This window comes from Saccopteryx leptura, chromosome 2 (assembly GCF_036850995.1).
Source record: "Saccopteryx leptura isolate mSacLep1 chromosome 2, mSacLep1_pri_phased_curated, whole genome shotgun sequence".
In the NCBI taxonomy this organism is placed as follows: domain Eukaryota; kingdom Metazoa; phylum Chordata; class Mammalia; order Chiroptera; family Emballonuridae; genus Saccopteryx; species Saccopteryx leptura.
Window position 1 is genome coordinate 116,010,584 of NC_089504.1, and position 24,610 is coordinate 116,035,193.

At 39.7% G+C, this 24,610-nt stretch overlaps 2 protein-coding genes across 2 annotated transcripts in view; one reads left to right on the top strand and one right to left on the bottom strand.

Annotated features, from left to right (window-relative positions):
* The window catches only part of DYRK4 (dual specificity tyrosine phosphorylation regulated kinase 4), a 58,532-nt gene extending 53,854 nt beyond the window's left edge, over positions 1–4,678 (top strand). The window contains 3 exon segments of the mRNA XM_066363199.1: positions 764–893; positions 3,827–4,002; positions 4,455–4,678. Of these exon segments, the coding sequence (XP_066219296.1) occupies positions 764–893; positions 3,827–4,002; positions 4,455–4,678 (530 nt within the window).
* Positions 4,679–6,897: 2,219 nt separating this feature from the next.
* AKAP3 (A-kinase anchoring protein 3) overlaps positions 6,898–24,610 on the bottom strand; it is a 28,067-nt gene continuing 10,354 nt past the window's right edge. The window contains exons 2-3 of the mRNA XM_066365745.1: positions 15,089–17,377; positions 6,898–7,053 (exon numbers count right to left, since the gene is read on the bottom strand). Of these exons, the coding sequence (XP_066221842.1) occupies positions 6,898–7,053; positions 15,089–17,377 (2,445 nt within the window). The remainder of the gene's footprint in view (positions 7,054–15,088; positions 17,378–24,610) is intronic.

The window sequence follows — 24,610 nt, forward strand, 5'->3', positions numbered from 1 at the left end:
TACAAGATGTGGTCAACTTTTCTGGACACATACATCAGAATGAGTATTCTCACCTTCACGGCACTGCACGAGGCATCCATGGGAAATCTTTGGAGCTGCCTTCAGAGATTCTGCTCAGGCCTGACAATGACCAATCACATTTGGTGAGGGATGTAACAGGTGAAAATGGCCGAGGAAAGTCATTGCAAGCTGTGTCTTAAGGACAATCAAGTTTGATTTCCAATAACAGACAAAATTTTTTGTTACAACTATCAAGAAGTAATATGTATAAGTTGCTGTGTGGCTTTTAAATAAATGGGTATCCCGTGATGCCCCATATTCTCACTTTATTGGCTAGTGGGGAAGGAGCAGAGCATAGGCAATCTGAGAGTAGACATTATCCCTCTTGTTCAGAGCTGAATGTTTTTGTCATTTCAGATTTATTATATTATCATTAATAGTCATTATTATTATTTTACGTTAGTGTTAAACTATTTAAAACACTTGATTGATTCAAAGGGGAGGTGGTGGGAAGGAGGCTCAGAACATACTGAATAGTAGGGAAAATTGTTTGTAAAAGTAACTACATTCACTGGGTAATCTACACGTGGTTGTTTCTCACTGAGTGGGTTGCGGGTGTGTTCGCGTGGAGCAGTGGGGTAGTGCTGCGGGCGGGAGAGCTGCCGAGGCAACCCCAGGGCGCCGCATGACCGAGTGGACAGCTGTGATGTGACCAGCGAACGTTTACACTTGGCACTGAACAAAGAATGTTTTATCTCTAAAGATGCCAAAGGTTTTCCTAGAACTATAACCAACAATAAGGGGGAAAAAAGATACCCGGATTCCAAGGACCTCACTATGGTGCTGAAGACCTCCAACTCCAGCTTCCTGGACTTCCTCGGAAGGTGTTTGGTGTGAGTTTGTTGCGGGGTCTTTGTCTCTGATTTTCCTTTTAAATGCTGTCCTTTCCCACGTGTTCGCTGGTGAAAGTCTGGGGCTGGGAGAGAGTTATAAACACAGTAACAACGGCGACCTTAGGACTTCAAGTCTACAAAACCCCTCCCCATCTGCTGCCTCACCAGACTGCACTCCCCACCTCCTGTGTGATGGCCAGGGCAGAGGAGTTGCTCTGTTTTGAGATATGAAGGCTGAGGCTCAGAGAGATTAAGTGGCTTCCCTGGATATTACAGGGTATGTGTAGAGATTGCTGCCTTCTCGGCCTCCAGCTGCCTGACTGCAAGGTTGTAGGCAAGTCCTCAGTGCCTTCTGCTTTGTGAACTGGGGCTGCTGCTTCTGTGTGCCAGTTGTAACTGCACACCCCGCTGGGGTACAGTTTCAGGGGTTCCCCCATCCCCCTAGAGTTTAAAGCCCAAATCCTCTAGGGAAGGGCTTGGGTGAGCTATTCATAATTTATTACATACAGCTTTTTAGAACCTACATGCAAATTTTGAATCTTAGAAATTAAATCGTATACTTCAGTCAAATCATAGTAAAAAAATAATAATAATTAAAAGGAACAGCATGGGAAGCACCCAGCCAGGACAGTGTCTAGTGAGAGGTGTTCGGAAAATGTCAGCCACTGTCATTTTTCAGAGGTTTCACCAGTCTGTCTGTATTGAGTGGCAAATAGATGAGCTGTGTGGTATTTGGCAAGTCAGCATCTCTCTCTGGGCCTCAGTTTCCTTTAGTACAAAATGGGATTTTCCTAAGATCTTTCCCGGTGATGTCAGTCCCATCCATTCTGTGTTTGTAGAAGACTGCATCTTTTTGTTCTGCCATTCTTCCAGGGAAGTGGAGTAGTTTTAGCAGAACACTCTTTGGCGTCTATGTACTCTGTAATTTAGGTGCTAGCTCAGAAGATACAGACCAGATATTGCCTAAAGTGTTCCCATCTGGGGGGTCATGCTGCTTGTAAAGCCAGTAGACACGGACACCATCACAGCCGCCTGGCCAATGCAGGCTTGCATTGAATTTGGACAGACGGTAATAAAACAATGGAGCCAAGAACTGGTGGGCCATTAGCTATAATCCTAGCTTGCACCCGGTGGGCAAGAAATACACACAGTGGAAAACCATTTCCCTTTCCATTCAGGGCTCCCAAAGCCACTGATGTATCCAAGTTTCCTGGTGAGGTTTCTACCTCACCAGTCTTATTCACCTCTGTTCCCCATCTCCTTCTCTCTGCACAAAGTCTGCACAAACTGGTTTCTCTTTCAGCATTCCACCATCTTGGCTGCTTCACCTCTCCTCCACGTGGCTTTCTCTGCTCTCCTCTCTGATGCTAATTTCAGGAGAGAGCAAGTGTCTGGTCTGCCCCACTTTATAGTGTAGAAACCAAAACCTTTAATCCAATATACAAACAAGGAAGTCTCTGATACAAAGTCACTTATCTGAGGCATAATGGGATTCCTCATGAGAGTGCATCACCCCACATCATGCAATCAGTCAAGGGTGTGGGAAAAAGCTTAGCCTTAAAACTAAGCCTCAGACTATAATAACTTTGCCAGCTTACAGCCTGTCTCCCACACACAATGCAAACTATAAGCGAGCAAACATATATCATATGTACAAACTTATTTGACCAATGGTATTCATCTGAGAAATGGAGCTAGAAAAGGATTCTGTACTGCATGACTCCTATCCCACCCCAGCCTCTTGCTAAGGCTATGGGATGAATGTGCATTAACAATGACAGAAACTCATTACTGAGACAGAGGTGAGTTATCCAGAAACCCCAACCATCCAGAACAAAGCTCAGAGCCAAGAAAGACATTATTTATTTATTTATTTTTCGTGTAAAGGGCTAATTGCTCGCAATTTGCAAGAAGCAGTCAAGATACTGGTCCTGCTACCTTATCACTCCATATTATGCTCATGAGCAAATCTTGGAAGGAGAAACAAGATATTTTGCATCAAATTTAACAGGGGGGAATGCAAAGTCCTGGCCCAGGTTTTAGACTAACTCTACAAATTTAAGAGAGGGCAGATATAGCTTAATAGCAGTGCATTTGGCAAAGAACTGACTGGGAACTTTAGTTGTTTATGACCTTGATGAGTCTAAAATTTAATGCCACCTACCTGCAGTTAGAAGCTATTCCCAACATGATGTCACCAGTTAGACAACAGCTGAAAATTTCTATCTAGGCAGGTGGCAACCACCTGCAATGATCAATAGTTAGCAGTAGTGTAACTGTTTTCAGATACTTGCAGGATTATAAAATGAAAGATGGGTTAGTTATCTTAATCTGTATAATGCTGATGGGTAGCATAATATATAATGCTAATAGGACCTGGGTCAAAGCTACTAGGGTTAAAGATCCAGGAAGTGAATTTTGGAATAAAAATGAAAAGAAATTTTTTAAAGAGTTGGCATTTTTAAAAATTATGTCTTTGTGAGTTCATGCCTTGCCACTAAAATTACGCAGGAATGACAGGATGATTCCATGTTAGGGGTTCTGTCAAATGTATCGATATTTTGTACTGTGTTAGAAGTTTGGCTGTGTTATGCCCAAATCCCCTTATAATCTTAATATTCTAATATTCTATAATATTCTTTGTGATATAACTGTAGGTCTAAATTCTGTAGTTTGGGGATTGAAATTAAGCATCTCTGCTTTGGTCTTCTTTGTTTACAAATGCAGAATCCCATTGGTTAAGATTTTTTATGATATTTCTTATAAGGACATTTCTAGAACTCTAGAAGATTTGGGATTTATTACATTCCTTGGCTTGTAAAAAATGAACTATTTGTATTTTATCTTACTTAGGTGTTTTATTGGAGTCTTTGAAAAGGTTTCACTATTAGAAAATAAAACAATAATCCATGCTGGGCTTTGTTGGTGTGTAGATGGGAACCTGCTCTTCGCATGACCCCTGACCAGGCCCTCAAGCATGCTTGGATTCGTGAGGCACAGACTCTCAGACAATGGCCCAGGCCCCAGACCCTGAGGAAACGCAATCGCTTTTCCCCCTCTGAAATAAGAAAGGACAGAGTTCAAGGGCATCACCACTCGGGTAAAAAAGGTACAGCCCTCCAGCCTCTTCCCTCAATCCAGGTGTCAGGTTTCTCTGAACTCAATCTGAGATAATTCTGGCTACATCACCATTGGCCTACCGGTTCTTCCTTTTGGGATTTTCCTTTCAGGAAACTTGATTCTACTGGTTTTGTACATGTTCACTGGAGTCAGGCTGCCTGGAATTAAATTCAGGCCCTACCACTTACCAGATGTGGGCCCTTGGGCAATTTACTTACCTCTCTGTATCTCAGTGTCTCCGTTTATGAGAATGCCTGTTTCCTACAGTTGTGGAGAAAGGATCATATGAATTAGTAAATATAAAGTACTTAGAATGATGCCTGGCACCTAGAATGTGCTTTATAAAGGAATTGCTTTTGTATCATTGCAACCAGGGCTTCCCAGCTAATGGACAGTTAGAATACAATTCACAATTGTTCCTTTGTCTTCTCTTTCCTTCAGCAGACGTGACCTTCAAAGAAGAGACTATAGACAAAACGAAAGATGGCACCACTAAGCAGGTTCAGAATGCAGGTGATCCACAAGTTGTTCAGCTGCCTCAACTAGTAGACGCTTCCAGTAAACCAGAGGCAGTTGTCTGGCCAGAGGAGTCCAAGACCTCCACAGAGCAACAAAGCAAAAACTCCTCCCCCCAAAACACAGGCATTTTACCACCTATTGTATGACCTCTGCTGAGAGTGTGTCCTGTTTCTTTCCACCAATGATTTGTATTAAAGACCATACTTATATTGTACAATACTTCAGATTGTTGTTTTTAATGCATAAAGGTTTAAAAAACAAAAATATGCCAACTCTATTCACATGGGCAGTTGGCATAATTCTTGATATGAGGGGTGGGAGAAGATGTCTTTGCATCTACATTCCTCCCTTAGGCCTCAACCAGATTAAACAATAGATGTGTATGCATATGGGTTTAGGGGTAGGGTGGTTAACTGATCAGTTATATCATTGCTAATAGAACTCTAAAAAAATTTTTTTTTGCCCAAGACAGAATTCTTGTTTGAAAATGACAGAAGCTGGCCCTAGCCAGCTGGCTCAGTGGTAGAACATTGACTCGGCGTATGAATATCCCAAGTTCAATTCCCAGTCAGGACACACTGGAGAATGGCCTATCTCCCTCCCTCCCCCCACAGCCATGGCTCAATTGGAACAAGTTGGCCCTGGGCACTGACGATGGCTTCATGGCCTCTGCCTCAGGCTCTAAGAAGAGCTTGGTTGCTGAGCAACTGAGCAATGCCCCAGATTGGCAGAGCGTTGCCCCTTAGTGGGCTTGCCAGGTAGATCCTGGTAGGGGCACATGTGGGGGTCTGTCTCTCTGCCTCCCTCCTCTCACTGAATAAAAAAAAAGAAAATGACAGAAGCTGAATTCAAATGAGTTAAAACAACAAAGGACATTCATTGGTTTATGTAATTGGGGAATCAAATAGTTTCAGGCACAGCAGGATCTAGGAATTAAAACAATGTCATAGGCTCAGACATCCTCTCCACCTTGCTTCTTTTTATGATTAACTTCATTCTGAAGACAAGCTTTGCCCAAAAGTTAGGATGACCACCATCATCCAATCAAAATATGCAGTCTCCCCTGCTGGCAGAAAATCCTTAGAAATGATTGGACTTAAACCAATCACTATGTCTGAGATTGGCCAGACTATGTCACAAGCCCACACTGAGAGGGTGGGGGTGGTAACACCATGTCTGAGGCTTCTCGAAGACCACAATAGCAGGTTGTGTTCCTTCATCAACCACTCCCAAAGTCTAATTAAGTTCCTCTGCTTTATTGCCTTTCTAGTCCTTATCTAATGGATACATAATCTCTCTATGGTTGTAACTATAGTATAGATACAATTTTACAAGAAACTCAAGACTATATTATAAACAACGTGGAAAATATACCTAGCTTAATTTTTATTTTAATCACTGTGTAATATTCTAGGAAGAAAGACACCAGATAATTGAATCTATGGGTTTGAATGAAATGATCCAGGGAAGATAATACAGAGTGAGACTAACAGAGGGTCACGAGAAAGTCCTAGGAAAGATAAATATGTAAGAGGTTAACAAAGTTGAGTAGAGTCCCAAGGAGACACAAACAAAAAAATCCAAATCCAGAGGAGGAGAAAGTTTCTAGAATAAAGGATCAAGAATATAAAATTCCACAGAAAGATCAGGATAAGAAAAGAAAGGCTTCTTAAATGGGGTCATTTGGATATTAAATTAGAGCAGTATAATAATAGGTAACTTGTCCCATGTTTTATAACCAGAAAAATACAGAACTGGCAGTAAAACACAGCTCTTCTGGACCTTTTTTGACATCAATTATATTCAACCATGGATAACGTTGAGGTGGACAGTTGTCCTTGAAGCCAAATCCTTGACACCATAGTTAGAATGATTTAGGTTGGATATTAGAAAATACTTCCCAATTTGCATGGTTATAAAAGGCTGAAATGAGTTGATAAATTATGGCTTATTTTCAGGGAATACTTTAAAGCAGGGGAGCTGCAAGTGGTGACACAAAATGGGGGATACATAGTGAACAGACTGAGTGGCCTTTGGCAGGCAGTCCCGTATTTTTCTCCTGCAAGCCATCTGATTATTTTTTCATTCGTGAGATTTACCTTATTGCTCCCATTGGATCCCAAGGAAACTGTACACCTGGAGCCCTCTAATTGTATTTTTTGTTTATTTTATGTCCTTGCTTGCATGGATAGGAAAATCTGCAAAATCCAGTGATTAGCATATGATGACATGTCTTTAATGTGAGTGGGACGAAGATAATGTTAGGGCTCTGTGAGGAAATAGAGAGGGGAGCTGTGGAAGTAGAAGGGAGGGCCCGAGGCTGGGCCCACTGCTGGGAGAGGTGGAAGCAGTCGGTGGGCGCCAATCACAGGTTCACCATCAGCCAGTCCAGCAGCTGCATCCGAGTGACGTTTCCCACTGCCTCATCCAGCTGTCGCTCCTTCTCATAGCGTAGTACTGACTGCAGGACCTCACCTACGCTGCGTCCTTTCTCCACGGCGGCAGCTGAGAGCTGGAGCAGCTGTGGAAGGGAAAGAAAGCAGTAGGGGAGGGGCAGAGCATCCCACAGCAGTCCAGAACGGTCCTGCTAAGGCAGGGGCCTCAAACTCAACTCAGCATGTGGGCCGCAGAGCAAGATCACAGCCGTTTGGCGGGCCGCACTAGGTCTACAAAAGGCAACTGTTACACAACACTTTTCAGTGTCACAAAATGACCAGAAACTGTAGTTTGCATCACAACTGCTGTTAACTAAGCTAATATCTAGCTAGGATGCTAGAGAAATGAAAAATACAAGTAGGCCCCTAGGCTTACTTAATTTTATCCAAAATATTTTGAACTTCGTGGATTAGTCTGCGGGCCGCACAAAATTGTTCGGCGGGCCGCATGCGGCCCGCGGGCCGCGAGTTTGAGACCCCTGTGCTAAGGCCAGACCAAAGTAGTCAGGGAGACTTTGAGAAACCTCAGCAGACAGGACTCAAATTTGGTGTTTCGAAAGACTTCCTTAATTGTAAAGTTTGTTGGCCTGTTTGTTAGAAAAACGTTGGTGATATCACCCTTAATTTAAGGAATAAATGTTAACATCCATCTGTCCATGTCATTGAAACCCACTAAGACTAAATTCTTCCTGCTTCCAGTGGGTGTTTGGTCTGTGGTGTTCCTGCTTTTTAAGAATTCAAGTGTTCTTCAATTCACTGTAATATCATCAAACAGTCCCCATCATTGTTTCAAAATCAAGGGCAAGAGAGAAATATGTCAAAAGACAAATGTGGGTGCTGTCCTGTGTGTGTCCCACAGACCTGAGACCCCTCAAATGCTAGAGCAAGAATGCAGTTCAAAGATCCATTTAACCCTCATGAAAATGTTTCCCAGAGAAGTGACTTATCATAATACAGTGCTAGAAATGAGCAGAGGCAAAATTCATACCCAGGTCTTTGAACCTGATGTTTAGTTCTCTTTCCAAGTATAAAATGAGAAAATTATCCACAGCAATCAGTCTGATACAAACATGGTATATTGCTAGTCATCTGGAATCATAGCAGCAACAAACTAACATAACTCAATTTTTATTTTGTGCTTTATGCAACTGACTCTTATGATAAAAAGTCAAACTGCAAATAAACAGGCCAAACATCAGCAGCTGTTTCAGAAGATAAAATTTCTATGTGAGAGACTGGAAGTCAATCAAATACTATTGCACAAATGGAAATGCAGAAAGTCTTGGCAAAAAGATTTAAAGAACCAAGTGGAAATTTTAGAACTAAAAACAAAAAAATCCAAAATATAAATTTTTTGGATGGGCAGACTAAAGGTAGAGAAAAGTCAATAAAGCTGAAGATAGAACAATAGAAATTAGCCATACTGAACAATAAAGGATTGATTAAACTTCTTTCAAAAAAGATTTAAAAAAAACAGACATTGGAGGCCTGTATTTTACATTTATGTCATTAGAATCCTAGAAGGAGAGAGAAAAAAGGATCTGCAAAGAGAATACTTGAATAACGAGTGAAAGCTTCCCTAATTTGCCATAAAACATAAAAATTTCAAGTAGCTCAGTGAACCTAAGATAAGATAAATCCAAAGAAATTCACTTTAAGACATCATAATTAAATTGTTTCAAACTAAATAAAAAGAAAAAAATCAAAAGCAGACATAGAGAAATGGCACAGTATAGGAAAACAACAACTTGAGTGACATCAGATTTCTCACCAGAAACTATAGAGGCCAGAAGGATATGGCACAACATTTTTGAAGCACTAAATGAACTGTCAAACCAGAATTCTAGGCCCTGGCCGGTTGGCTCAGTGGTAGAGCGTCGGCCTGGTGTGCAGAAGTCCGGGGTTCGATTCCCAGTCCGGGCACACAGGAGAGGCGCCCATCTGCCTCTCCACCCTTCCCCCTCTCCTTCCTCTCTGTCTCTCTCTTCCCCTCCCGCAGCTGAGGCTCCATTGGAGCAAAGATGGCCCGGGCACTGGGGATGGCTCCTTGGCCTCTTCCCCAGGCGCTAGAGTGGCTCTGGTCACAACAGAGCGACACCCCGGAGGGGCAGAGCATCACCCCCTGGAGGGCAGAGCATCGCCCCCTGGTGGGCGTGCTGGGTGGATCCCGGTCGGGCGCATGCGGGAGTCTGTCTGACTGTCTCTCCCCGTTTCCAGCTTCAGAAAAAACAAACAAACCCAGAATTCTATATCCAATAATAATATACTTCAGGAATGAAGGTCAAATAAAGAAAATTTAAGGTGAAAGAAAACTAAAAAATTCATTGCCAGAAAATGTGTTCTAGTTCTTAAGACCAAGGATAATGATATCAAAAGGAAACTGGGAATAAATGAAGAACAACAGAGACAGTAAAAATTTCAGTATAAATAATCAACTATTCTTAGTTCTTTAAAATATGTTTTATGGTTAAACATAAATATAACATTGCCTAAAAGTTTTTTTAATACATGTAAATTAAATACATGAAATAGCTACAATATAGAGGGAAGTGTCAAGGAGACTAAAATGGTAAGATGTCTACATTCTGGTTTAAGTGGTAACTATTTATCCTACATAGATTCTCAAAAGTTAGGTATGTATATTATAATTCCTAGAAAAACCACTAAGAAAACTACACAAAGAGATATAGTGAAAAATGCAATAGATAAATTAAAATGGAATGTTAAAAGGTGATTAAGTAATCGAAAAGGCAGCAACAAAGAGAAAAATGGAAAGGAAAAATAGAACTAATATTAAAATAGTAGACTTAATTCCAAACATATCAATATTTAGACTAACTGTAAATGGTCTAAACATACTAATTGTCAAAATGAATTTAAAAAATGACCAAACTATGTGCTGCTTACAAAACAAACAAAACCTCACTTCAAATGATATAGGTAGGTTAAAAGTAAAATTATGGAAAAAGATGTACCATGAAAACACCAATCAAAAGAAAGCTTGAACCTCAACATGTATGGTCAATTGATTTTTTTATAAAGGGCTTTATAAAGGGAAAAATAACTCAAAAAGAGCCAGATATCCATTTATCTTTCCAAAAAATGGAACTGAGACAACTGCATATCCACAGGTAAAAGAATGAATTAAACCCCTACCTCATGTCATACACAAAAATGAACTCAACAGGGATTACAGATCTAAATATAAGAGCTGAATTTATCAAATATATTCAAGTAAAAAAAAAGAAGAAAATCTTTATAACCTTTGGTTAGGTAGTCTTTCTCAATCTGGCAATACTGACCCTATGTGCCAGATTATTCTTTGTGTGGGCTGTCCTGTGCATTGTAGAATGTTTTAGCAGCACCCCTGGCCTCTATCCAGAACACTCCAGAAGCAACCGCCCTCCTAGTTTTGACAACAATATATTTATATATCTCCAGATATTACCAGATGTTCCTTGGGGGCAAAACTGCCTCCATTTGAGAACAACTGGGTTATGCAAAAATTAGCTATAACATCAAAAACACAAGCAATAAAAGCAAAAAGTCATAGATTTCATCATTAAAACTTTTGCTCTTCAAAAGACTCCATTAAGTTTAAAAAAAAAAACCAAGTCACATACTGAAAGTATTTGCAAATCATACATTTGATAAAGGACTTCTATCCAGAATATATAAAGAATTCTTGTAACTATATAACAAGAAGACAACCAAGTTAAAATATGGGCAAAAGATTGGCATATACAATTCAACAAAGAATATATATTATATATGAATGGCTAATCAGCACATAAAAAGATGTTTAAATACTTAGATAATTTTAATGTATCAAATTAAACCGATCATCAGACAAACCATAATAACTATAATAAATAATATTGATGAGGATGTGGAGAAACTGAAGCCTACATAAATTACTAGTGAATTGGTACAACCATTTTGGAAAACAGTTTGACAGTTTTTAAAAGATATACTTAACATAAGGTGCAGCAATTCAACAACTTGTTGCCCAAGAGAAATGAAAATGTATGTGCACACAAAGACTTGTATGTGAATATTTATAGAAGCATTATTCATAAGCAAATATTTGAAAACAATCTAAATGTCCCTTAACTTGTTAATAAATTAAATAAACAAAATGTAGTATATCTACACAATGAAACACATTCAGCAATAAGAAGGAATGAGCCACTGATATGTACTACAACATGAATAAAACTCAAATACATGATGCTAAGTGTGAACAGCCAGATGTAGTAGACCAGTGGTCCCCAACCTTTTTTCGGCCATGGACCGGTTTAATGTCATTTATTTTCACGGACCGGGCTTTAGGGTGGGATGGATAAATGTATCACGTGACCAAGACAAGCATCAAGAGTGAGTCTTAGACGGATGTAACAGAGGGAATCTGGTCATTTAAAAAAAAAATAAAACATCGTTCAGACTTAAATATAAATAAAACAAATAATGTAAGTTATTTATTCTTTCTCTGCGGACCGGTACCAAATGGCCCATGGACTAGTACCAGTCCGCGGCCCGGGGATTGGGGACCACTGTAGTAGACTACATATTTTATGGCTTCATTGTATAAAATGTGGAAAGGTAAATCTATGATAGAATTCAGGTTAATGATTGCCTGTGGCTACAGGTGGATATTGAGAAATATAGTCTAGAAAATTCTGAGATAGAGAAATGAGGAGTCTTGCCCAGGCTGGATAGCTCAGTTGCTTAAAGCATCATCCTGAAGCACAGAGGTTGTGGGTTCGATCCCCGTCAGAGCACATACAAGAACAGATTGATATTCCTATCTCTTTCTCTCTCTTTTTCTCTCTCTCTCTCAAATCAATAAAATAAACACTTAAAAAAATAAGGAGTCTCTTGTCTTATCATATATAAGAACATATTATAGAATTACAGTAATTAAAAATGTGCTAATTTAAATAGTATTAAAATAGTAAATAGTCAAGCAATTCAATGAAACAGAACAGAAAGTTCATAAAAAGAACCAAAGATAGGTAGCCATCTGGAAAATAATAAGAAATTGCATCTCTGTCTCATACTTTACATAAAAATTAATTCAAAATAGATCAAAGTCTTAAATATTTTTTAAAAAATGGTAAGTATTGGAAGAAAACATAGGAAAGTTTTGTTAATATCTTGGAGTAAAGAATGTCTTCTAAAATATGATACAAAATTCGTGTAAATAAAAAAATGTCTTAGATTTGATTACACAAACATTTAAAAAATTCTATATAGTAAAAACAAAACAGAACAAAAGACAAATGATCAAAAATGTGTTTACTATCACAGAGTCTAATTTCCTTGTATATAAAACTCCTACAGACCTAATAAGGAAAAGACAACTACCTAACAGAAAAATGGGCAGAAGACATAAACAAACAATTCATTTGTGAAAAAGGAAATTCAAATGGCTCTTGAACATATGAACAGTTATTCACTCTCATTCCTAATAAGCCAAGTACAAAGTAAGACAACACTTGGCAAGGATCCAAAGTTTGTCACTCACTGTAGATTTAAGTATAGAAAATAGACACTCTCATATTGTTCTAGTAGATGTGCAAATTGATGCAAGCTCTAAGGAAGGCAATTTGGGAATATATATCAAATATACAAACAGACATTAATGGTGATCTTGAAATTCCTTTTCTAACTATTTAGCATATACAGATACATTTGATTCTATACACTACAGCACCGCAGATAGTAGCAAAATATTGGCAACTCAAATGTACATACAAGGGAAAATGGTTAAATACAACACCTTCCTACAATAATCTATAACTATTAAAAAGAAGGCAGTGCCTGACCAGGTGGTGGCGCAGTGGATAGAGTGTCGGACTGGGATGTGGAAGACCCAGGTTCGAGACCCCGAGGTCGCCAGCTTGAGCATGGGCTCATCTGGTTTGAGCAAAAGCTCACCAGCTTGGACCCAAGGTCGCTGGCTCGAGCAAGGGGTTACTTGGTCTGCTGAAGACCCACGGTCAAGGCACATATGAGAAAGCAATCAATGAACAACTAAGGTGTCGCAATGTGCAATGAAAAAGTAATGATTGATACTTCTCATCTCTCTGTTCCTGTCTGTCTGTCCCTGTCTATCCCTCTCTCTGACTCTCTCTCTGTCTCTGAAAAAATAAAATAAAATAATAAAAAATAAATAAAAAATAAAAAGAAGGCAGCTCTATATGTGGTAAGACAGAATATAGATATATAGATATATATAATGTTACCGTTTGATATTTAAAATAAGATATATACCTATAAGTACTTACTTGTGTATGCATTTGTTTTTCTACAAGAACAAACAAGAAATTGATTTTAATTATTTTTTCCAGGGAGCAACAGGATGGAAGATTAGGATGAGATTAAAAAACAACCAACTTCAATTTTCACTGTACATACTTCTGTGCTTTTTGATTTTGAACTATGCATATATTACTTATTCAAAAATGGATACAAATTTATTTAAAGCAATTGGGCTCTTTGGCATCACGATGTTACTGGGTTCAATCATCTATGTCAGAATGAGAATATTTTTATACATTTATCAAATTCCTTGCCAAAAAACAATCTCAAATCATTTATGGGAAATTTCTTTGATATATATACTTCATCCAATTGTTTTTAAAAATACACTGATGTTCAATGAAATCTACTTATTAGTTGACGTTTGGCTGTGCTGCTGCTCATTTTATTATTTTCCTTCAATAAAATAGATAATTGTCTTTATCTTTACAGTGTGTTTGTGTATGTGTATAAGAGAACTGAAGGTCTATTGTGCCCATTTAAATAAACACATTACAGACATTCTAATTCAAAATAATCTAAAACCAGAATGTGTTAAGTATTTCATTTATGATGGGTTTGACTTAAAAGATGGCTACAGAACAAAAGCCTGCTTCACACATCGTACACATAAAAGCTATGCTTCTTTTTAGATATTTTTTCATCAGCATAAAGCCCTCTGGAAATTCAGTAGGCCAGAAGTGAGCATGAGATTTCAAACTTCTAACAAGCGCCCAGCTAATACCAACGCTATTGGTTCACAGACACATTTTGAGTAGTAAGTCTACAGATTATTTAATTTCTTGTTTAGGGTTAGTGTAGCCTAACCTGGATGCTATAAAATCCTGTGTCTTCCCAGTCATCAGGTAACTCAAGTAACCCAGTTGCAAAGGTTACTAATGCCACTTGTAAAACAGACAAAGCCTCTTCCTCTACATCTTCTGGTTTCTGAGGATGGATTATTTTTATGAATAATCTCAGCCTCCTGTGATACCCTTCACTAGTTAATTGGTAACCAACATTATTCCACTTTTGTCAATTGACACAAAATAATCAAAAGCCCTACAGGAGTGAGTGAGTGTGTGTGTGTGTGTGTGTGGTGGGGATGGTCTCTATTTCCTAATTCCTCTACAGTTGCATGAAGCAGCAACTGGCATACATGTTCATGCCTTCCAGACTCAAAATCTCCCTTCAGTGAACAGTTCCAAGGCCTACATTAGGAGGAACAGGCATTAGAAGGCACACTTACCTGTATCAGTAACAACAGTGATAAGTTTATTTCCCATTAGCCTTATTCTTTTACTTCTCAATTAATTCAGAACTTAGGGTGAGAGGAAGAGGGATGTTATTTATCAAATCCCTTCAAATCCCCAATACCTCCTAAACTCATCAACCTGGATCCTTTGTGCCCCCCTCCCCACTTAACATATCCCTGGGATGCTTCCCAGCAGTCCCTTTTTATTCTCTGGGCACTGCTGTCCTATCCAAAATTCAGCCTGCAGCCCAGACCTTAATCTGCTTCTTTTTCCAAGTCTCCTGGAGATTCCACATCTATGTAATCCCACTAATATATGCAGGAAAAAAGAATCAGATATTTTATCATATACCCACTCATTACTCCTTTGATATGAGTCTTACTGGGAAAAATATAATTTTACTTCATCCATTATTTCTGCTAAGAGGCACAGTCTTCAAATTCTTACTGTCCCCATTCTATCCTTCTTGTGGCTATCTTCCTATTTAGAAAGAAAACAGATCTTAAAACCCCAATGAACCATTAATAAATATTTTCAAATTCCTCTGACTCTTCTTCCTTACCTTCTCTTGGATTCCTTCATCATCTCCAGCAAAGTACAAAATGGGGACATTGAGCTCAGAGGCGGCTACCCATTGAAGTACAGCTTGGAGTTGCTTGTTCTGTACTGTGTCAATTATGTTATGATTGCTGACAATTATTTTGGGTGCCGCACACCCTTCAGGGAGCTGTCCTGATACACCTCTCAATTCATTATGGATAGCTTGATAGGCATTTTGCAATACAGTCTCTGCTGTCCCTGTGCCTTTGACTGGTAAACACTCATATAAACTATCTGGGAAAGCTGAAGTTGGCCTGCTGGCATCCCCAGACTTATCATTTCCCAGCTCTGCCAAGGAAGAGTCACAGGAGTTGGCAATAATGAGACACAACTTCATCACTGAGTCCATCAGATATTCTACCATCTTCCCACTCATATGGCCATCTAGCTGGTTGGTAACTATCTTGGTCAGCCCAACAAAGGGACCACCAGCCTCATCATCTTTACTTGGTTTGTTGAGAGAATGGGTCATAGGTCTTTTACAAAGGTCTTCCTTAATTGGTTCTTCTGGCACCTTGGGTTCAGGGGTATTGTCACCCTTGAAAATAGTCTCACTAAGTAAATTTCGGATAAAGTTGAAGAAAATGCTCATTAGATCCTTCTTTTCTGCTTCTTCTTGGTTACCTCCCACAGGAGGAGACTTAAGGTTGGTCTCATCAGAAACTACAGGGGGCTTGGTGCGAAAGCTGGTGGTACCAGCAGCTTCAAGGAAGCTCTGTGTATCCATGCTTCCTCCCTGGGCCAGGTGGTACTGAATCAGAAGTAAAGCAGATATAAGCAGGTCCTTGGCCCAAGAGTCAGAATCATGCATAGAATTCTCAGAATTCTCTGGATGGTGCGTAGGGGGGCTGAAGTTGCAGGTATCCAGAGGATGTTCCAGGGGAAAGTCTGGCGCAGGACTCCCCTGTTTGTTGGGAGCTGCATGCTGGAAACCTGGAAGTATTCCTTCTTTATTCTGAGCTTTGTGCCAAAAGGTCAGTCCCTCTTTGATAATGTGTTCACCTAGAGTTTCAGCACAAGTCTTCTCTGGTTTGCATGGAGGACAGTACATTTTTTCCCTCAATTTATCTTCAGATTTCATTGTTGCAAAATTCACATTTCGGTTTCTAGGGTCACCCATTCCTTTCATGGAGACAAGGGAATAACTCTCACACCTGTCTTTGGTTTTTCTGATATCCCCAGGTGGTTTCTTGGCAAACATCATAGTGTATAGCTTATTCATCATAGCATCCATGATATCTGTGGCCTTCTGGCTTCCGTGAGAGAAGAGACTTCTTTTCACAGCCGAGACAAAGTCTGTATCGGTCATGAGGGTCCCTGTGACACTGTGGAGGTTCTTCATGAAAGAGTCGATGAGATCTGAGACCACGTCTTTCGCATGCTGGAGCAGCACTTTCTTTAGCAGGACAGTAGCGACGGTTGTATCTTTCACTTGGATTCTCAGTGTCTTCATGATGGAGACCATCATATCAGATACCACACTGTTAGCATAGGTCATGATCGATTGACTAACAGAGGTTGTAAAGTCATCAGGCCTTTCTTGCCCTCTGAATATCTTTCTCTCCCCAGGTAAGTACCTTATGCCGTCTTTGGCATCACCTGCATTACAAGATTCAAACACTTCTTTATGGAACACAGACTTCTTAGAAGCAGACTTGCCATCTGGAGCCTTCATTTCCTTGATCTTAAAAGTGGTCTTGTATCTCAAAGTTGGGGGACTCTCTAATGATCCTGAGACTCTGTCCCCAGAGCCAGGAACCTTATCCGAAGCAAGCCTCTTGGAACATTCAGAGACAGTCTCATTCACCAGCTGTGAGGCCACTTTACTCAGGCTTTTGCCGAGTGGTGGGGGCTTATCCCCCACATATACTGACTGGTGGACACATCTGTTCTGAGAGCCGTTGATCTTCTCATTGATCTCCTTGCAGGCCATGGCTATGACTAAATTTGTGAGACGGTTAGCATAGAAGGAAACTTCATCTACTGTAATCCGATTACCAATTGGAACACTGGGGCCCTGGGGAGGGTTCTCTCTGTGAGTCACCTCAAAATGAAATCTCCCGGGACTGCCCTTGTTGGAGGTGTTGTAGTAGTCCACAACGAAACCCTTGCATTGGTCTCCTGTGTTGGTCGCTTCCCCACCAAGTGACGATTCCCCGGGCTTGAACCTAACATCTTGGAACTCTGCTGTACTTTTTTCCAGGTCTCTGCGGAGCCAGTTGAGCACTCTGACAGGATCAGTTGAGGCTTCCTTAAAAATAGATACGGATTCATCTGACTATAACAAAGTAAACATATGGTATATTTAGGACAACTCAAGGAGCATTATAAAAATGGTCACCTTGCGCAAGTCTGAACTACTCCATCAACGCAATTAAAGTAACTAACATTTACTGAGTGCTTACTATCAGGCTCTGTTCCAAGTATTTTGACTATTCTTATATTATTCTCACAATAAACTTAAATGTTAGCTCTCTTATTATCCACATTTCACAAAGGAGGAAATTGAAGATACAGTTAATTATTGATGGAGAGAGCCCATGCTTTTGGCCACTATGCTATATTGCATCTAACAACACATATCCTTAAGATCTGACAGTCATCGGCACAGCTGAGTTATCATTTAAACTTATTCAGATTTTTCTTGTATTAATGTTAATTGATATTTTCTATGGTTTATCTGTTTTTATTTAGGTCTTTCATTACAAAACATCGTTTTCAAAAATTATAAAATTCAAGGATAATTGTGTATAATTAATCACTTTGCACAATCTCAATATGTTAAATGGCTTCCAATGGATTATTTAATATCATTTCAGTTAACAATCTGGTTTATTTGAGGAGGTAATATCTGTGGACAATTTATTAGTTTTAAGTGGATACAGATTCTTTGGTGGACACTAGCTGCTATAAGCACATGCACATACTTTTAAATGTTTACATTTTGTTATCTATAATCTTCAGTTGAACACAAGCTAAAATAACAATGTTTGTGAAAACGTCCTAGTCACTGTCAAATGTAGTGGATCGCTGTAATTATTGAAGTTATGTCTTTGAAAGTGACAAGTATTGCTCATCTTTAAAGATTACTTTGGCCCTAGCCAGTTGGATCAATGGTAGAGCGTCGGCCTGGTGTGCGGAAGTCCCGGGTTCGATTCCCGGCCAGGGCACACAGGAGAAGCGCCTATCTGCTTCTCCACCCCTCCCCCTCTCCTTCCTCTCTGTCTCTCTCTTTCCCTCCTGCATCCAAGGCTCCATTGGAGCAAAGATGGCCCAGGCACTGGGGATGGCTCCATGGCCTCTGCCTCAGGCGCTAGAATGGCTCTGGTGGCAACAGAGTGATGCCCCAGATGGGCAGAGCATCGCCCCCTGGTGGGCGTGCCAGGTGGATTCCGGTCGGGCGCATGCGGGAGTCTGTCTGACTGCCTCACCGTTTCCAGCTTCAGAAAAATACAAAAAAAAAAAAAAGTTCTTAAAGATTACTTTGGTATTTTAACTACCAAGTGTCATATAGTTACTACCAAATATTGGTTTAAATACGTAAGTTGGCCCTGGCCGGTTGGCTCAGCGGTAGAGCGTCGGCCTGGCGTGCGGGGGACCTGGGTTCGAGTCCCGGCCAGGGCACATAGGAGAAGCGCCCATTTGCTTCTCCACCCCCACCCCCTCCTTCCTCTCTGTCTCTCTCTTCCCCTCCCGCAGCCAAGGCTCCATTGGAGCAAAGATGGCCCGGGCGCTGGGGATGGCTCCTTGGCCTCTGTCCCAGGCGCTGGAGTGGCTCTGGTCGCGGCAAAGCGACGCCCCAGAAGGGCAGAGCATCGCCCCCTGGTGGGCAGAGCTTTGCCCCTGGTGGGCGTGCCGGGTGAATCCCAGTCGGGCGCATGCGGGAGTCTGTCTGACGGTCTCTCCCCGGTTCCAGCTTCAGAAAAGTACAAAATAAAATAAAATAAAATAAAATAAAATAAATATGTAAGTTTGCCAGGCACTATGCTAAGTGCTTTACACACATTATTTAATTCCCATCCACACTCTGTAGGGTAGGTATTACTCTTATAGTCTCACAGGTAGAAAAACTGAGGCTTAGAGAAGTTAAATAAATTCACTAGAATCTCACAGCTACTACATGATGAAGGATGGGGGTTTGTAGTCAAATCCAGTTCTTAGCCTAAAACTAGTGCTGTACCCACTTCTATGTTTTGCTGACTTAGAAAGAAGAGAAAAAGAGTTGTCTGGTCCTCTACAAGGCTGGTTTAAACTGCTTGTTGGTTATAGGGCTTGGTTCGAAGTATTCCTAATTGATTCTCCTAATATGAACAATGGCTACTGTACAGCAATTTTGTGCCTCAGTGGAGAACTATGCATAATTTATTGGACAAACTTCCACATTTTCTAATTCTAACTCTCTTGGAGCTATTTACAATTCTGTGAAGTGTAGATCTCGCCAGGGAAGGATACAGTGTAGAAAAGGTGTTTCCATTTGCATATTCACTTCAATATTCCTGATCTATAAATGTTCTTAGAGTCTGTTTTGAACCACACCAGTTCCTTGTTAATGAGTTAAATAAAATATTTACCATGCATTTATGTTATATATGTATGAGAGTCCTTATTTCATCCTCCTCCAAAAATAATCTTTTAACAGTTTTGGAAGTCTTCACCAAGATGTCCAACAGATTCACTTAATAGGTATAAATATTATCATGAGTAGTGTATGTATCAGGTGTGTCTTGGCCCCCAGAGAAGAATTCAAAGTAAAAGTGAAGTATTCTGTTTCCTAATTTCAATTTTCCTCTCTGCTAATTTTGCTTTTGGTTTTCACTTTGGTTTCTTTACAGCGAATAATCATTAGTGGCTGCCATGATTGAGAATTTGATTTTATTGTCTCACTGTTTGGTGACTTTTTGAAGGAATTATGGTTTATAGAGCTCTATTCTTTGTTCAGTGAGACACAACAGAAAATCTGTTTTGCTAGTATTTACTGCCTGTCTTAAGTTCAAACCAATTAAGAATTTTGTGCTCATTTGGAAGGAGATGAGCCCTTTGATCTCTGGACAAGTGAGTTTTGTGTTTCTGTTTTTACTTTTGATGTATGGCTTAAAGTTTATTTTTATTATTTTTTAATTGAGATAATTGACACATAACATATTAGTTTCAAGTGTACAGAATAATGATTTGAAATTTGTATATATTGCAAAATGGTCATCAATAAGTTTAGTTAGCATCTATATTTTTTCTTATGATGAGAACTTTTAAGATCTACTGTTTTAGCAAGTTTCAAATACGCAGTACCACATTATTAACTATAGTCACCATGCTGTACATTTGTCCTCAGGACTTAATTATCTTATAACTGTAAATTTGTACCTTTTAACCACCCTCACCCATTTTGCCCATCCCCCACCTCTGTCAACCACCAATCTGTTTCCTGTATCTATGACTTCTTTTTTTCTTTAGATTCTAAATATAAGTGAGATCATATAGTATTTGCCTTTCTCTCTCTGAGTTATTTCATTTAGCATATGCCCTCAAAGTTCACCCATGTTGTTACAAATGGCAAAATTTCCTCCTTTTTTATAGCTGAATACTATTCCAGTATATCATATTTTCTTTATCCATGCATACACTGATGGACACTTAGGTTGTTTCCATGTTTTTTGTTTTATTCATTGAGAGGAGAGGAGGCAGAGAGACAGACTCTTGCGTGTGCCCTGACCAGGATCCACCCAGCAAGCCCAGTAGAGAGTGATGCTGTGCCCATACGGGGCGTTGCTCCGTTGCTCAGCAATAGAGTTCTTCTTAGCACCTGAGGCAGAGGCCATGGGGCCATCCTCAGTTCTCAGGGCCAATTTGCTCCAATTGGGCCATGGCTGAAGGAAGAGAAGAAGGAGAGAGAAAAAAGAGAGAGAGGATGGGGTGAAGAAGCAGATGGGTGCTTCTCCTGTGTGCCCTCCTGGAAATGGAACCGAGGACATCTACATGCCGGGCCGATGCACTACTACTGGCTACAGGGAGGCAGTTAGCTCTTCAAGGTAGTAGTGGTTTTGTTTCCTTCAGATATATACTCAGAAGTGAATTACTATTTCTATGGTAATTATTATTTTATCTTTTTTTTTTTTTTTGTATTTTTCTGAAGCTGGAAACGGGGAGAGACAGTCAGACAGACTCCCGCATGCGCCCGACCGGGATCCACCCAGCATGCCCACCAGGGGCGACGCTCTGCCCACCAGGGGGCGATGCTCTGCCCCTCCGGGGCGTCGCTCTGCCATGACCAGAGCCATTCTAGCACCTGGGGCAGAGGCCAAGGAGCCATCCCCAGCGCCCGGGCCATCTTTGCTCCAATGGAGCCTTGGCTGCGGGAGGGCAAGAGAGAGACAGAGAGGAAGGAGGGGGTGGGGGTGGAGAAGCAAATGGGCGCTTCTCCTATGTGCCCTGGCCGGGAATCGAACCCGGGTCCCCCGCACGCCAGGCTGACGCTCTACCGCTGAGCCAACCGGCCAGGGCATAATTATTATTTTAAATAATTTCTTTATATGATTGTGATTAGAATTAAAAAGACTAAATAAGATAAAATGTACGAAATAACTTGTATACTTAATATGATGTGTATAAGATATATAATACTACTTAAACATTTCAAATAAAGATTAGGAAAAAATAAAGATTACACTTCAAAAGAGCTAAGAGGAAAGAGAAGTCAATAAGCTTGATCTTAGGGTGATGCAGTGAGGCACAGTTAACCAGCTACTGAGGTACTAGGGAATAAAATATGACTTCTTACATGTATGTGGAAGGAATACTCTGGGTGAAAAGAGAAGTTCTGGAACAGAGTATGGCTAGGGTTGTGTACTGTGATTCATTCTTATCAGGCCAGGTGGGAGGTGTGGGAAACTACCAAGTATCTCTTAAAAATTATTTTTCAGAACCAAAAGTCAGTAACAAGTAGGAACTGTCTAATGGACAAAAGTTAGCTTTAAGTGGAAGTCTTAAGAAATAAAGCAGCCCTTATGCATATCTAAGAAAGTGAGAGAGGAAAGGAGGTGGAGTCAGAGCAAAAATAGCATTCAAGAAATGAAAAGCCTGACCACACCGTGGCGCAGTGGATGGAGCGTTGGACTGGGATGCAGAGGACCCAGGTTCGTGATCTCAAGGTTGACCGCTTGAGCGTGGGTTCATCTGGTTTGAGCAAAGCTCACCAGCTTGGACCCAAGGTCACTGGCTTGAGCAAAGGGGTTACTCGGTCTGCTGAAGGCCCGCGGTCAAGGCACATATGAGAAAGCAATCATTGAACAACTAAGGTGCCGCAATGAAAAACTGATGATTGATGCTTCTCATCTCTCTGTTCCTGTCTGTTTGTCCCTATCTATCCCTCTCTCTGACGCTCTCTCTGTCTCTGTAAAAATAAAATAATAATAAAAAAAAGAAACAAAAAGTAAGGTTCCATGTAGAAGCTGATGTCCTGCTACTGCAGTTGATTTAGGGGAGACAAATGATGTGTGACACAAACTACCTGTATAATACAATACGTATACAGTGTCTGTATTCAACACACCCTACTTAATGTGGTGTGTTGACATATATAAAGGTGAAAGAAATATAATTTGCCTTTTGGAAGTATATAATCTAGTATAGAGACAAAACATGAACATAAATATTATTAAACACTATATGACCAGTGCTATAAATAAAAATATATATTTAATGTTAGAAGAGGGACAGAGAATTTTGGTTGGGGAATTAGTGAAAAGTAACATTTGAGATGGACTTTAAAAATACAGTCAGATATAATAGGATGTGCATTCATGGCAACAGAATGACACAGGCAAAATCTGATTTAGTTTAAAATCAGATACCCCTGAACTATCAGTGGTGTAACAAAATGGAGTCTTGATCACTTTGTTCAGAGAGGGTATTCAATAAGCAGCCTTCTTTGCGGTGACTCAGGTACCCAGGCTCTGCTTTGGCATGGTTTCAGAATATTTTCTTCAAGCCAGTGTGTGAGGAATGACAGAGATCTCGAAAGGCTGGACAGGAGGCTTTTGTGGTCCAAACCTGGAAGTGACAAACATCACTTTTACCCATATTCTACTTGTCTTTGTCTTTTAAAAGTTTGATTACAATGTGGTTCAGTGTGGGACTCTCTGAGTTCAGCTTACTTAAAGTTCATTGAACTTCGTGGATGTTTATGTTCATGTTTCATCAGATTTGGGTAGTTTCCAGCCTTTATTCCTTTCAAATCTTCTCTCTGCCCCTTCCTTTCTCTTCTACTGGGACGCCCACAGTGTACATGTTTGTTTGCTTGATGGTACCCACCGGTCCCTTTGGCTCTGTTCACTTTTCTCCAAACTTTTTCTTTCTGTTCCTTAAACTTAGTAATTTCCACTTTCCTAACTTAAAGTTTGACTCTTTCTTCTGCCTGCTCAAAATGCATTTAAATCCCACCAGTGAATTTTTCATTTCTGTTACTATACTTTTCAACACTAGAATTTCTTTTAGGTTTTCTGTAAGTTTTGTCTCTGTTTTGATATATATATATATATATATATATATATATATATATATATATATATTTTTTTTTTTTTTGTTTTGTTTTGTTTTGTTTTTTTTTGTTCAGACACTGTTTTCTTGACTTTCTTCACCTCTTTCCTTTATAGTTCTTCAAGTATCCTTTTTAAAATTTATTTATTTATTTACTTATTTTAGAGAGGGGAGAAAGAGAGAAGGGGGAGGAGCAGGAAACATTAACTCCCATATGTGCCCTGACTGGGCAAGCCCAGGGTTTCAAACCATGGACCTCAGCATCCCAGGTCAATGCCCCATCCACTGCGCCACCACAGGTCAGGCTCTTCAAGCATCTTTAAGACAGTTGATTATCAGGACTTTTTCAGAGACAATCTGTTGATATTTTTTTCCCTTTGAATGGGCCTTACTTACCTGTTTTTAGTGTGTGTCTTGACTTTTTTTTGAAAACTAGACATTTGAATCTAATGGCTGACTGAGGCTAAAAGCTATTAGGTTTGTATTATTATGTGTCTACCATACAGAAAAGCATTTAATGCAAATAGTAATGTTTTCTTACCTCCACATTGTATTAATAGGTTAGATTATAAAGTCTATTAAAAGATCCCTATTCTGATTAGAAAAAGTATTCCTATAGAATATACCTCAGAAATATTTTAGGAACTTAATATCACGTAAGTTAGGTAAATTGTTATTAAGTTAGTTAAGTTAGGTAAGTCTAAGGTAAACAAGATTAGTTTAATAATTTTGGTTTAATAAAAACAGCTATGTCTTTTCTGATTTATCAATGTTAAGTATAATACAAGTGTGCATTTTTATTTTACTTTGATATGCTCTACATAAATTTACACGTTATACAGATTCAATAAGCTAGCATTACTCCTGTTTAATGTATAAGATCATGAAAAATATAAATTTATGTTTAATCAAATTAAATAATTATTCTGACAACTTTATTTTATGTTATGTT